The sequence below is a fragment of the Lodderomyces elongisporus genome, chromosome 8 (genome assembly GCF_030384665.1).
Source record: "Lodderomyces elongisporus chromosome 8, complete sequence".
NCBI lineage: Eukaryota > Fungi > Ascomycota > Pichiomycetes > Serinales > Debaryomycetaceae > Lodderomyces > Lodderomyces elongisporus.
In genome coordinates, this window is record NC_083680.1 from 493,835 (window position 1) to 507,114 (window position 13,280).

General features: G+C 36.6%; 5 protein-coding genes across 5 annotated transcripts; 3 read left to right on the top strand and 2 right to left on the bottom strand. All coding sequences in view use genetic code 12, as the record gives it.

Moving 5' to 3' along the window:
- Window positions 1-1,561: 1,561 nt before the first annotated feature.
- Window positions 1,562-5,659, top strand: PVL30_005526 (uncharacterized protein; the record flags this gene model as incomplete). The annotated part of the gene is made up of 1 exon (XM_001523929.2): window positions 1,562-5,659. The coding sequence occupies one exon, from the start codon at window positions 1,562-1,564 to the stop codon at window positions 5,657-5,659; it is 4,098 nt and encodes a 1,365-aa protein (XP_001523979.2).
- A 256-nt stretch (window positions 5,660-5,915) lies between these two features.
- PRP45 (mRNA splicing protein) lies at window positions 5,916-6,809 on the bottom strand (the record flags this gene model as incomplete). Its single annotated transcript, XM_001523931.1, has 1 exon — window positions 5,916-6,809. The coding sequence occupies one exon, from the start codon at window positions 6,807-6,809 to the stop codon at window positions 5,916-5,918; it is 894 nt and encodes a 297-aa protein (XP_001523981.2).
- A 1,251-nt stretch (window positions 6,810-8,060) lies between these two features.
- Window positions 8,061-8,927, top strand: PVL30_005528 (uncharacterized protein; the record flags this gene model as incomplete). The annotated part of the gene is made up of 1 exon (XM_001523932.2): window positions 8,061-8,927. One exon carries the CDS (start codon window positions 8,061-8,063, stop codon window positions 8,925-8,927), a length of 867 nt encoding a protein of 288 aa, XP_001523982.2.
- Window positions 8,928-9,136: 209 nt separating this feature from the next.
- cbp3 (Serine carboxypeptidase 3) lies at window positions 9,137-10,123 on the bottom strand (the record flags this gene model as incomplete). Its single annotated transcript, XM_001523933.2, has 1 exon — window positions 9,137-10,123. The coding sequence occupies one exon, from the start codon at window positions 10,121-10,123 to the stop codon at window positions 9,137-9,139; it is 987 nt and encodes a 328-aa protein (XP_001523983.2).
- A 451-nt stretch (window positions 10,124-10,574) lies between these two features.
- srp72 (Signal recognition particle subunit SRP72) lies at window positions 10,575-12,662 on the top strand (the record flags this gene model as incomplete). The annotated part of the gene is made up of 1 exon (XM_001523934.2): window positions 10,575-12,662. One exon carries the CDS (start codon window positions 10,575-10,577, stop codon window positions 12,660-12,662), a length of 2,088 nt encoding a protein of 695 aa, XP_001523984.2.
- Window positions 12,663-13,280: the final 618 nt, after the last annotated feature.

Consider the following 13,280-nt stretch of genomic DNA (forward strand, 5'->3'; position numbering starts at 1 on the left):
TCTTGGTGTTGAATTGGTATGCTAAAATGCACCGTGGCTGCCAAATATTTATATATTTTGTTGCTGTTGCTGTTGCTGTTGTTGTTGTTCTATATAAAAATCAAATAAAGTAATGTAGAAAATTTAGTATAAAAACATTTTACACTTTGAGGTTACTAGTCTTTATAAACTCTGAATATCTCTAATTTGGGTCAGTTGTTTAAGACCTAATGTAAGTTACTATAGTACACAAGCCACACAATAGGGGATGTTACCCCATTTTGTTCGTGCCAATTTACTTTGGTGCTGATTGAGTTATTGTTTTGTAAAGTGTGCTGAAGAAAGTGTTGAAACGACAGGGAATTTGAGCAAGATTTTTCGCTGTGTGTGTTTTTTTTTTCTCTTTCTCAATTCTCACTTTTTTCACCTTCCATATTTCTAGATGAATTTTTTTATTTTTTATTTTTTATTTGTTCTTCTTCTCTCTCTCTCTCTCTCTCTTTCTCACTCTTTCTCTCTCTTTTATTCCGCACAGTAAAAGTTGTTGCGTTGATGCGTTGCAGCTCTGTGCTGTGCTGTGTTTGTATCTTTGGTTCGCGAAATGATTTGGTCACACAAAAACGCTTTTACAATGCGCTACACAAATTTCAAGCTTAGCTCAAGGAGTGATTATTTCTTTTTCCCTTTTCTCTTTTTCAGTTGATATTTAAGGTGAGTTAGTGAGTTAGTGAGATTGAGATTGAAAGAGTATGGGAGTGAGTATGAGAGAGGGATTAAGAGAGAGAGAGAGAGAGGGGGAGAGATACCTTCATTCAAAATGCTTGAAATCAAAAAAGAAGATTTTTTTTTCCTTCCTCTTCTTCTTCTTTTAACGAAAACAACTGATTAAATTTTTTTATTTATTTTCTTTGAACAACAGGATTATAGTTTCTTTATCAATTAGTCAACCCGTCATTGGCACAATTCGTTACTTCAATACCTTCCCTCTAGCCATCACTTGATTCAGACCCGCACTTTTTCAATCCCAATTACATTTTATTCCTGTTTCCTTTTCATCCTTTTCCTTTTCCTTTTTTGCAGCAAAAAAAGCTCTACTAGTGATGCAAAATTAAAATATAAAAAAAAAAATAGATTAAAAAAAATTAAAAATAAAATAAAAAAAGAGGTAACAAACATAAACAACAACAACAACAACAACAACAGTGAAAACAAAGGCAACAAGACAAACCAAATAATTGGAAAGTTTTTTTTTTCTTTTTTTTTTTTTTCCCTTCCTTCCTCCTTCTTCTATTTTTTTCTAAATTCATAAATTTTATTTTGACAACCATAAATTAATATCATCTACTACTGCTACTACAACAACTAATACAAGGCTCTAGTGTCCATCCCTCAAAGCACAATCTAGTGTAACACACAAGTATACACTCTAGAATACAACATCGCACATTTCATTTATAGTGAACCACACTTTACTGCACGAGGAAAAAGATTCAAAAAAATAAAAAAAAGCAAACTAGTTAGTCCAAAGCTAAACAAAAAAACCAAAACCAACAAGTACAACCAGCAACCTCAACTTGTAACAATGGTGTTGTATAAGCGAAAACAAGTGCCGTTTACTGCACCACCAGACATGCCCCTGGATCCAGAGACTCAAGTTTGGGTGATTCCACGTACAAAGGAATGGTTCCTCACATATGAAGAGTACCTTGAAAGATTAGACTTTTACAACAGACCCAAGTTTGTATGCGAAATAACTGGTAACTCGTGTCTCACATATTTCCAGGCACTAGACAGCGAAGAACACGAGAGGAAAGAAGTGGACAAAAACTTTCCAGAAAATCTCCGAGAACATATACTACGCTACTTGCAATTCAATCGAGTATCACGATCAGACCAATTGGTTGACCAAGTATACCACACATTCAAAAACGACTATTTTCCAGGCGAAACCGTTTATTTAAAAGGATTGGACAAAAAAGAGCCCTTGGGAAGACTGCGTGGTATAATCAGAGAAAAAGTACAGTATGGTGAAAACCAACCTACAAAGTACCTTGTTGTCCGGTCCAGCGACAAGTACCAGGCCATCGTCACCCAAGAAGTAATCTCAAGAGATCGAAATCAATTCACAAAATGGCTTATAAAAACATTCATCAAACTCACAATGACAAGATCTCACAAGGTTGGTGCACCATGGGTGGTGAAGAGTACATTTGCCAAACAATATGGCATTCCAACAACTTACCCAGAAGATCTTCGACAGTACATGGAGTCCACACCCTCAGGCGAACCAGTATTTATGATTCCTAAAAAGAAGAAAACAAGGAAAAGAGGAAGAACAGCTAGTGAAGCCAAGAAGGAATCAAAACAGGAAGCCAAGAAGGAAGCCAAACAGGAATCTAAACGAAAGAAGGAGCAACTAGCCAATGCTGAAGCAAAAAGAAGAAAACTTGCTAAAAAGGAGGAAGAAAGACAACAAAAACTACTAGAAAAACAACAAAAGCAACTACTAAAGAAACAACAAAAGCAACTTGAGAAACAACAACAAAAGCTACAACAAAAACAAGAACAATTGAAAAGGGAAAAAGAACAACTAAAAGCAGCTACTCCAACAGTTGATATGTCAGCCACTATTCCATACCGTAAAAAGTTTCCCACTCACCACATACCAGAGGCACTCCAAAGAGAGATTGAAGAAGAAGAACGCAACGGTTCACAAACACTTGTACTCTCACTGTTTCAGCCTACAAAGAAAAGTATTGCCGAGGACTTGTTGATAAAATTTGACATTCAAAACTCAAAACCAGTTGCCAAAAAACTCAAAATCCAAACTGTGGGAACGAGTGAGGAGGAGGAGGAAGAAGAAGAAGAAGAAGAAGAAGAAGAAGAAGGAGATGATCATGGAAAAGAAAATCGTGAAGTCACAAGTTCCTCTATAGTAAAGGCAGTTTCTGAAGCTCTCCAAGTGTGGGTCTTTATGAATGTGTACCATAACGTACTAAACATTGACACATTCACCTTTGACGACTTTATAATTGCAATGAGTTGCAATTTGCAAGAATACGGTTCATACATGACAGATGAAATTTATTGTGCCTTGCTATGCAAAATTGTATCTAGTGAATTACCAAGTAGCAAGACTATCAAGGATGCAGACCCAGATGAGATCTTTGGGTTGAATGTGGTGATACCTGAACGGGTGGAAGAGGACGATGAGAATGAAGAAGCAGAGGAAGAGGAGCAGGAGGATGTAAAAGAAGAAAAGGAAGGAGAAGATAAAGGAGAAGAGAAAGAGAAAGAGAAAGAAGAAGAAAAAGAGAAAGAACAAGCTAATGGTAGTAAAAATGATGATGATGATGATGTTGATGATGATGATGATGATAACGATACAGTGAAATCACATCACAGTGAAGATGAAGAAGACAAGATGGAGGTTGATTCTCAATCAGAGATTGAAGAAGCTTCTAACAAAAACCACTCGGCACATGTATTACTCAATTACAAAGGCATTCCATGGCATGACCGATTGAGGAAAAGGAATTTTAAAGATGGTCATTGGCAAGTCTGTCTCATTGGTGTATTATCCTTGGTTGAACACATTCCAAAATATTTGCCTATTATTGAAGAAATATTCACCGTATTAGCGCCAAAGAGTTCCAGCCCCACACCCTCTTCTGTCAAATCCAACTTTTTCGAAAACTTGAACATCGATTTGAAATTACATTCATTGTGCATCTTGACTGATTTGCTCATACCGAGTCAAATGGTTCGAAACTACATTGACGAATGTCTTGAAAACCAAACATCGCTTCGGAGAACCAGGTTGGAGAACCTAAAAGAATTTAAGTCGCATGTAGAAATAGCAAAAGAAGCCCACACATACACCACGAAAGCCTTGCCTAAACCCGATCCATCTGAAGTTGTACCACCAGCTTCCATCAAGTCAGAGTCCATTGGTGAAGAAGAGATCAACAAAAATGGACAAGTAATGGCATCGCCTCCTGAGGCTTGGAATCCATTAAAACCAAGTTCGTTAGAAATGACCGAAGCAGAAAAGGAGTTTGCACAAAATAACTCCGAATTCCGTGAGAAATGCGAAGTTCGCAAACAAGCATTATTGAAAATACAAGAAATCAAAGCAAGCAAAAAATTGATTGAACAGAAACTTAATGAACTTGATTGTCAAAGAGTCAAGCTTTTGGGTAAAGACCGCTTGCATAATCGATATTGGTGGTTTGAAAATAATGGGTTGCCAACACTACATGCGGGCTCATCTGGTGATGGCGATGGCGATGATAATAATGATAACGACGATGCAGCAGATGCAGATGCAGATGATGAGAATGTAAATAATAATAATAATAATAACAACAACAATCATAATCTTAATGGCGACGAGGGCAATAGTGGTCATCACAGCAATGGCTATAAAAAGAAGGATTACGAATATCACACACAAAATGGTGATGCAAATGGTCGTGTCAATGGAAGCGGACATGCTGATAGTGTTAATAATAATGCCGAGGAGGAAGATGGAGAAGGTGGAGTTCGCGATGAAACGTACCTCATGGGTCGGTTATGGGTGCAAGGTCCAAGTAATAGTGATATCATTGCCAACTTTAAGTGCGAAATTGATTTCATCCGCCAGCTTGCTAATTCAATGGACGAGTTGGAAGTTGAAGAGGATAAAAGGGAAGTGAAGAGCGAGGCAGATTCTAGCGAGATTGTTAATGACTCAACCATCTCTACCACCAACAGTTCCAACACCAGAACAACAAATAGTACTACTGGTAGTACTGGTATCAACAAAAGTGGTGATAGTACTGCTGATAGCACCATTACCACCATCACTTCTACATCCACCAATAAAAATAGGACGAAACAACTAGACTACGATGCTCTCCCACTGCAGTTTAAACAAGCCGCATCATCGATTGGATTAGAATTCAATGACAAGCATATTAGTCATAAAGATTCTGTCGATGAACACATTGTTGATAATGAAGGGTTAGTCCTAGTTCCTCTTGCAAAAATTTCCTCCATTCAGCGAAAGTTTATTGAAGAGTACCAAGACCCAATTTTGAATGGCGACTCATGGAGATATTATGACGATCCCGAGGATATAGTAAAGTTACTTTCATGGTTGAATCCGTGGGGTAAACGTGAATCTTCATTGAGAAAAGAATTGATGACAGTCAAACACGCGATTATATCAAGTATGCAAGCAAGAAAAAAAGCTTTGTTTATAAATACACCATCACCTCAGGAGCAAGAGCTTCTTACTCAAATTAATTTGTTGAAAAACAGGCTGTCTGAGCTCGAATCAGAAGCAATTAAAAAAGAAGCCGATGAGCAAGCAGCAGGAAACAAATCCATTTCTCCAGATGGTGAACGCGATGATTCAAATGGCATTGCACGAAGAAGGGCAATACGTCCTCGTTCAAGAAGAGGCAAGGATAAGTTGACGATAACACCTGATTCTACAACCGAAGAAGTCGTGAAATATGGGGATATTAATGATATTAATACAAAAATCAAATTACTTCAATCCGAACTCAAAGAGGCCAAAGAAGAGGACGAGATCAATCGAGTCACTGAATGGGTCAATTCTCGAGCCCTTGAACTCTTCAACAAATCGCTTTATGAAGGAGGAGACAAACCAAAAAGAACCAAGAGAAAGTAATATATACGATTGGATAAAGAAGATAAAATAAAAAGAGAGAAATTGATGCCAGAAATGATTTAAAACATTCAGTCTAGACGTTAGTTATGTGAAATAGAAAATAAACAACCTTGTAACAATATTAGAAAACTAGTTAACAGTATCTGCAAATAACGCGGAAATAACAATCTATATTCTTGCATCTTTTTTATTTTTTTCATTTCTTTTTTTTTTCATTTCTTTTTCTTTTTTGTTGCTTAATTCTGTATTCTTCCATTCAATATCGCCTTCGTTTACTCCGATTGGCAATCTCACGTATCCTTTCTTCACGTTTCATTTGCTCTAATCTATCACACTCCATTCTTTCCTCGTTTCTTCTTCTAATATCTTCTCTAGCTTGTGCATCAGCAGACAGTAATGCAGAACTCAAAGCAGCAAACTTGTCTATGTTGATTGTATCTTGCAGGGGTTCATCTTGATCCAAGCCTCGTTTCTTTCCAATCATACGTTTCTCCAATCCAATAGTGAACCCATTATTATTTTTCCAGTTCGATATTGCTGCAGGAATCTCCCACTTTGCTCTTTCTTCTTTACTTAATTTTCCGGCAACCACGGGACTTGGGCCTGAACCTGAACTATTCTGTACCAGTTTCAAAATGGGTGCTGGTGGATTTTCAGGTCGTTGATGCTTATTCTTTGCGAGTTTTACAAGTTTAGGAGGTAACATTGGATCTGCAGCGTATGTTCCCCCTCTTTTACTAACTACCACACCTGGGCGTGGTAAGGATAAAGTGCCCTGGTTCCCATTCTCCTCAGCAAGGCCAAGCTGCTTGTCTAGTAATTCTTGGAAAATCAATTTTGTTTTGTTTATTGCATCGAGATCTGGCTCCGGTCGTGGAAAGTGATGGATCAAATTAGGAAATCTTTGTTTGAGTGGGATGGTAGACTCGTATGTATCATGCTCAGTTTCAGTGATTGATGAAATAGTGAGCACTTTGTCTGCTGGTATTTTTGATGCTGCCACTATGGATGTTGCATTAGATGATGTCTTGGTGTTGGAAATGACAGGTTGCGTATTGGCAATTTCGGAAAGAAGGATCAGCGGATCCAAATACAGAGCATTTCGAGGACGCGGTAGAAGTGAACTTAGCAGTAATGGAGTCGATGTCATTGCGTTTGTTTGCAAGAATATTGTTATTTAGCTAGCTAATGCTGTCAAGAGCATTATATACAGAGTATATATATTTCTCTGTAGATGTTGCTTTATAATTGAAATTTAATAGCGAAGAAGGTAGCGTTCTATTCTGTCTTTAAAATCTGAGCAACGAAGGAAAAGTGTTTAAGATCTTACCACGAGTGTTATATCTAGCAACCACCATAAATTGTTCCAGGGTATAAACTAGTCTACATTATCTAGGAATCAATAAAATTACCAGCTTTTTTATAAGATTATGACAAAAACATTTGGTGCAATTTTTTATCAACCAAAGATTATGAAATACTGAATCTAAAAAAAAAGAAAAAAAATAATGAAAAAGAATAAAAACAAATTCCAAAAAATAATTAAAGAATACAGGTAGAAACTTGACAAGTCAAACGATCAATATTACCAGTGTTATTTGCTAGCTATTCTTCCATTCCATACTCTAACTACCTTTCTTGATAGTACTCTTATCCACATTCGTACAAAAACAGTCCAAAGTATGAACCAATACCAATGCAACCAAAAGAGAAATACAACAATAATCAAAAGCACGAAAAAAAAAGAATCAACAAGCTTTCTTTGTTTTCCTGATGGAGACCCGCTAAGAATGTTATCATTTCTTAATTTGAGCTTCGTTACTTTCCTCTTCACTCACCATCTTTTTTTTTTTAACAAAGTAGATGCTTATTGTTTCTTCACTGATATACTCCTTTTCCATATTGTTTCTTTTTTTTTTTTTTAATTTTTTTTTAATTTTTTTTAAAGTTTGCAAATTGGTAAATTTTATCTCTTGTGGTGGTTTCATATTTTTGAAAGAGATAAACGTAGAAACAGGACTAAAGCGCAATTTTAAGCCAAATGCATACTTTCCATATCGGGAAGAATGTAGATGCGCATTTCAAACCAAGTCTTCTTATTTCACTGTACGAAATCTCATGCACATCATGCATTACCTTTTAATTCTCCTCACCACCAAGAAGATTCCTACTTTGATTTCCCCCCTTCTTCATCTTCCTCTCCGTCTCCTCTTTGTTCACACATCCCATTTCACTTATCCCCTTACCGCCGAAGGTCAAGTTCTATAAATGGGTGATATTTTTTCTTTGATAAAATTACCAAAATTATGTTGATTTCCACAGTCAACAAAATCGAATAAACTTTAATCAATTTTCTAGAGATATGTCTACAGTTCAAACAACTACAAGTTCAAACAATCCAATGCAAGAAAAGTTGTCATCATTACCAATACCACCACCATCAACATCAACATCATCATCATTACCTTCTTCATCCCCTACTTTTGCACAAACGTCTCAGAAGGTCCAGTTCATTCGAAATTTGACCAATGCTGATGTCGAAAAAGCAGCGTTGACGATGTTGGATGCGTTTCAAGAAGACGCGTTATCGCAACTTTTAGTCTGTCACGTTTCGGATTTGGAGGAACGAAAACAATTGGAGTTGAGCATCTATGAAGCCTATATTAGACAACATATAGCCAAGGGAATTGTATTGGGCCAGGGAGAGATGGAGGATAAGTTTGAGACTGTGAGTTTGTGGTCCCATCCTAAAAGTGTTGAACAAGGTTTAGACTCGTTTAGTACTTTGATGGAAGCAGGATACGATAAAGTATGGAGATTAGCTGGGCCCGAGGGTCGAGATAAAATCTTTAAAGGAATGTTGCCATTATTGCATGACTCATGTGAGCGAATCGTTCATAATGACGCGAGATTTAAAGGCAAAGGGGTCTTTACTTTGGTATACGTTGGATCCACTAAAGAGGCTAGAGGTAAAGGTAATTTGCGAAAAATGTTTGAGTACATGTTTGAGAAATACATTGATGTTGCTGGAGATGAAGATCACAACAACAACAACAACAATAACATAGCATATTTGGAGAGTTCTGCACCAACCAATATCCCCATATATAATAAATTTGGCTTTCATGTGGTTGAAGATATTGTTTTAGGCAAGAAAATTGCTGGAGCCGTTGAAGGTCAAGATTACGCAGTTATGAATGTAATGATTCGAGGCCCCCGGGGCCATGATTGGACTCAGGACTCGAGTACCAACACAAGCAAGCTATAGATATTTCATGTAATGAATAAATAATAAAATAGGCACACGCACATATATATATAAATATATATATAATTATTTACACAAGTTAAGTTTTGCCATCCCAATTCATCCTGTCGACTCCTTATCTGTTCCTTTCATTCTGTTGGTATTTGATCCTCTTTATCTCAATTCTGTCGTTTTCTTCCTCTTCTTCTTTTTTTGCTTTACATCACTCTTTATTCATCCATTGATAAAACCGATTTATGTGCGGGCAGTGTCATTGTTGCAAATTCTTCTTTGGTTTTTTGTTTAATCAACTCCTCCTGGTGTTTGCTGATTGGAGTAACAACTTGGTCTGGTGGCACAAATTTAAACTTACCAAATCCAAATGCCCTATCAGTCATTTTATTTAAAACGTAAAGTTGTGATCTAACGTAAACCAATAATGCTTCAACGTGTCTAATATCAACATTTGCATCGGCGTTAAACACGTTTCTCCACAATGCCGCAGCAAGTGTAATATCGTCAGTCATTAAACCTTCATCGTAGCTCAACACACAACCTAATAACTGAGTATGGTAATCTTTCAAGTACCCTTCAATGATTCTATTTGACTTGATTTTCAACTCAGTACCCATCCTCACTTCCAAATCTTTAAAGATCCTATCCACCAACTTCTGTTGGTATTCTTTGGAATATTTAAAAGGTAAGGCTCTCATTCGCACCGATAAAATCCAGTAGTGCAAGATAGTAATTTGAACTTGTTGTGAAAACGAAACTGGCAACCCCAAGGTCTGGTAATAAAATTTGGCTGTGTCACTCATTGGTTCATCAGGGTACGTCAACGCTTGCTTTTTACACTCTGCAAAATACAAACCACCTGCAACGGGTCCACTTCTTGACTTATCCATATCCATGGAGAATGTCGAGATGACCCATTGTCCGATCTTCTCGGCAAACCCAGAAGGACGAAGCTTACCATCATCCTCTTGCTCTGACAAGAAAGGAGCTTTACTTGTTGGTTGACGAGGCGGTTTTTTGAAAACATGTTCTGATAATGGGAGATGTGAATCGGTCGCCATTGCCGTTGGCGACTCTACTACATCATCTTGTTCTGATTTGTATTTCGCAAGGATGGAGTTTTTCGACAGAAATTGGAGCCTCGTGCCCTGAGACAAGCATCTTACTGACAGCACACTTCTAATGTTACACGATCTGAGCATTGGAATGAGGACTTTTTGATCAAACGTGGTGGGTAAGGTGTTTGTATGAGATATAAGAAACTAAATGTTGTTAAACACCTTTAATGAAACTTCCAAATCCTTTTACTTCATAAATGCACGACCTTTTTTCGTTGTACTTCTGTTTTTTTTTTCCCCTCTATCTTTCTCTTTCTCTCTCTGTTTCTTTTTTTTTTTTTAATTGTTTTTTTTCTTCTTCCTCGTACTCATGTTTTGATCAAAGGTTGGAGACAAGTTGAGGTAAAAGGAAAAAGGTAGAGGGAGTGCGAAAATTGGAGAGAAAATCAGAGAGAAAATCAGAGAGGTTTCGAAAAAATTCATAATTGTTCGTTGAAAAAACAATCGAGACCATACATATAGTTACAGATCTGTTTGCATTATATAGTGGTTTTTCTTTTTTTTTTTTTACAATCACTGACAAACTCAATACACAATGAGCTCATCGATAGGAGAAACGTTCAAGAGTTTGAAACTTACAGGCTCAAGTCCATCAGAAGATGAGCAAATTTACAAGGTGTCATATGAATTTTTAAAACAAAAGAAATTCAATGACGAGCAAGCTTTTAGGAACTGTCTCGTTTCGCTAATCAATTTGGATAAATACGAGCTTGCAGACCAATTAATCAAAAAAATTCCTAGTTCACTTGTTGAACCATTGATTTTGGAGATTGCATATGTATATTATAAAATTGGAAGAGCTCTGGAGATTTATAAGTTACATGAGGAGTACTCGTTGAAAATATCGTCTTCACCTGCAGTTGCTAGAGGATTTGCGCATATATTAATTCAAACCTATTACAAAGCGGGCGAATTTTCTAAAGCATTGGAATTGAACAGAAAGATTGCTGGAGATGTTTTTGCAAATCCAGAGGAACACGGTGATTTGGTCACGAATGAGAGTGCAATTGTATCGCAATTAATTTTCCAAAGTGGTCATGAGCAGCATATGGACGCATCCACTAACACTGAGTTGGATGAAACAAACTATGACTTATTATTTAATGAAGCATTGATTGAACTAGCGAAGGCAAACTTGTCCAAGTCGTTGACTTTACTCCAAAAGGCACATCAGGTGTGCACACAAAACAACATGGATGAAGAAGAGGCAGAAGTTGAATTGCTACCCATAAAGCTCACTATATCTTATGTCCAGCAATTGAGCGGTAACACTGAAGAGGCGGAAAAGATTCTTTTGCTGATGAACACCGACCAGGTTCATGACTCTTTACTCAAATTGATCGTTAATACCAATTTACACTCATTTGAAAAGGATGCGACATCGAAACAGAGCAACCCAAACTTGATTGAGAGGCAACTCAATCTTCAAGAGCGTCTTCAGCAATTGAAACAGAAACTCACTATATTCCAATGCGAGACTATTCTTCAGAATAGTATGTTGTTACGATACGCCACAGGCACTTTAAACAATTCACTGTTATTGAAAAGCTCTTTTATTCAACCTTATAATTTGGTAACCTTGGCTTACCAAGTTCTCATTTCAAATGGTATTTCATTTGAAAGTTTATCAGACCAGACTCAACTCAAAAGTGTAGGCAAAAAGCTTGTCAGATTCATCAAACAAGAGGAAAAGAAGAAGCACATCGGAAAAAATACAAATAGTGGCAACATAAACGATAACAATAATGATAAAAAAGACAACAGCATTAATTATAACAGTAGTGGAGTTGTTGAAGCAGCTACAATTTTGTTAGTGTTTGTTAACTCTCAGCTCAATAACTTTGATCAGAGTTTACCGCTTTTGGAGAAATTGGCCAACGAGTCATTAAATGAGATGATTGTAAAGCCAGGCATCGTTGGTACCTTGATTACAGTCTATGAAAAACAACACAACCTTGCAAAGCTCAAAAAGCTTCTCAAGACATTGGTTGAGAAATTCTTGTACAGTCCCGAAGATTCTTTTAAAAATGTCAACTACTACAACTTTGCAAAGATTGTGGCGATGAAGAACTATGCATTCAGCGAAGATTCTAGACAGTTGTTTGAATTCTTGCACGCTGCAAACCCCCAGGATATGCTCATCAACTCAATTCTTTCAAATTCTAATGAGAGTTTGCAATCTATAGCAGATTTGTCATCGCAAAAGTCTGTAGACAGTTTACTTGCAGTGAACATGGAGGCGCTAATCCCCACAAAAAGTAAACCAATCAAATCAATTACGAAAGCAGCAACAAAAGTTACAAAAAAGAAACAAAAGCCAAAGTTTGGCAAGAATAAAGTTGTTAAGCCAGAAGGCGAGTTTACGCTTGACAAAGAGAGGTGGCTTCCATTGAAATTGAGAAGTTATTACAAGCCGACTAAAAAAGACAAGAAAAAAGCTGGAGGTCACCAAGGTGCAGTGGAATCATTTTCACCATCAGCTACACCTGCTCCTAGTTCAGCTTCTACATCACATGCAAATGCAAATGCAAATCCAAATGCAAATGCAAATGCACAAGGTGCGTCACATGGCGGCAGTTCAAGCGCCAGCAAAAACAAAAAGAAGAAGAAAGGGAAAAAATAGTGGTTAATCGTGATGATGATGATGATGATGATGATGATGGTAAAAATAAAACTAATAGGAAACAAAGAAAAAAAGAAAAAAAGAAAGAGTGTAAAGTGCAAGGAAAAAGGTAAAATAAAAAGAAATAGTAAAGTATGTAAGACACTTGTATACATATAATGTGGTAAAAATAGTAAATGAAAATACTTAATTCTTGTTTAATATTCAATTTTAATTAAAGGTCTTTCCTCCTTATTTTTTCTTTTCTTTTCTTTTCTTTTCTTTTTCTTTTTGCTTTTTTTTTTGTTGGAGAGAAAGTGGGAAAGTATAGCGTTAACATTATAAACCTCACGTGAAGTTGCAGCAACCCAGTTGTTAATAAAAATAGTATTATATATATATTTTTTTTTGTCTTTCGCTTTTTTTTTCGCAACCAGTCATTTTTCACCAACCCACAAAGTCTTTAAAAAGCTCACCGAATTCCACCGTTTGTCTGTTCCTTAATAATGTAAGAAGGTGAAGAAGAAGTGAAGAAGAAGTGAAGAAGTGAAAAGAGAAGAAGTGAAAGGATTGATTGGTAAGATTGATTTACTTTGTCTTCTTTTTCTTTCTTTCTTTCTTTTTCTTTTTTTGCTAATT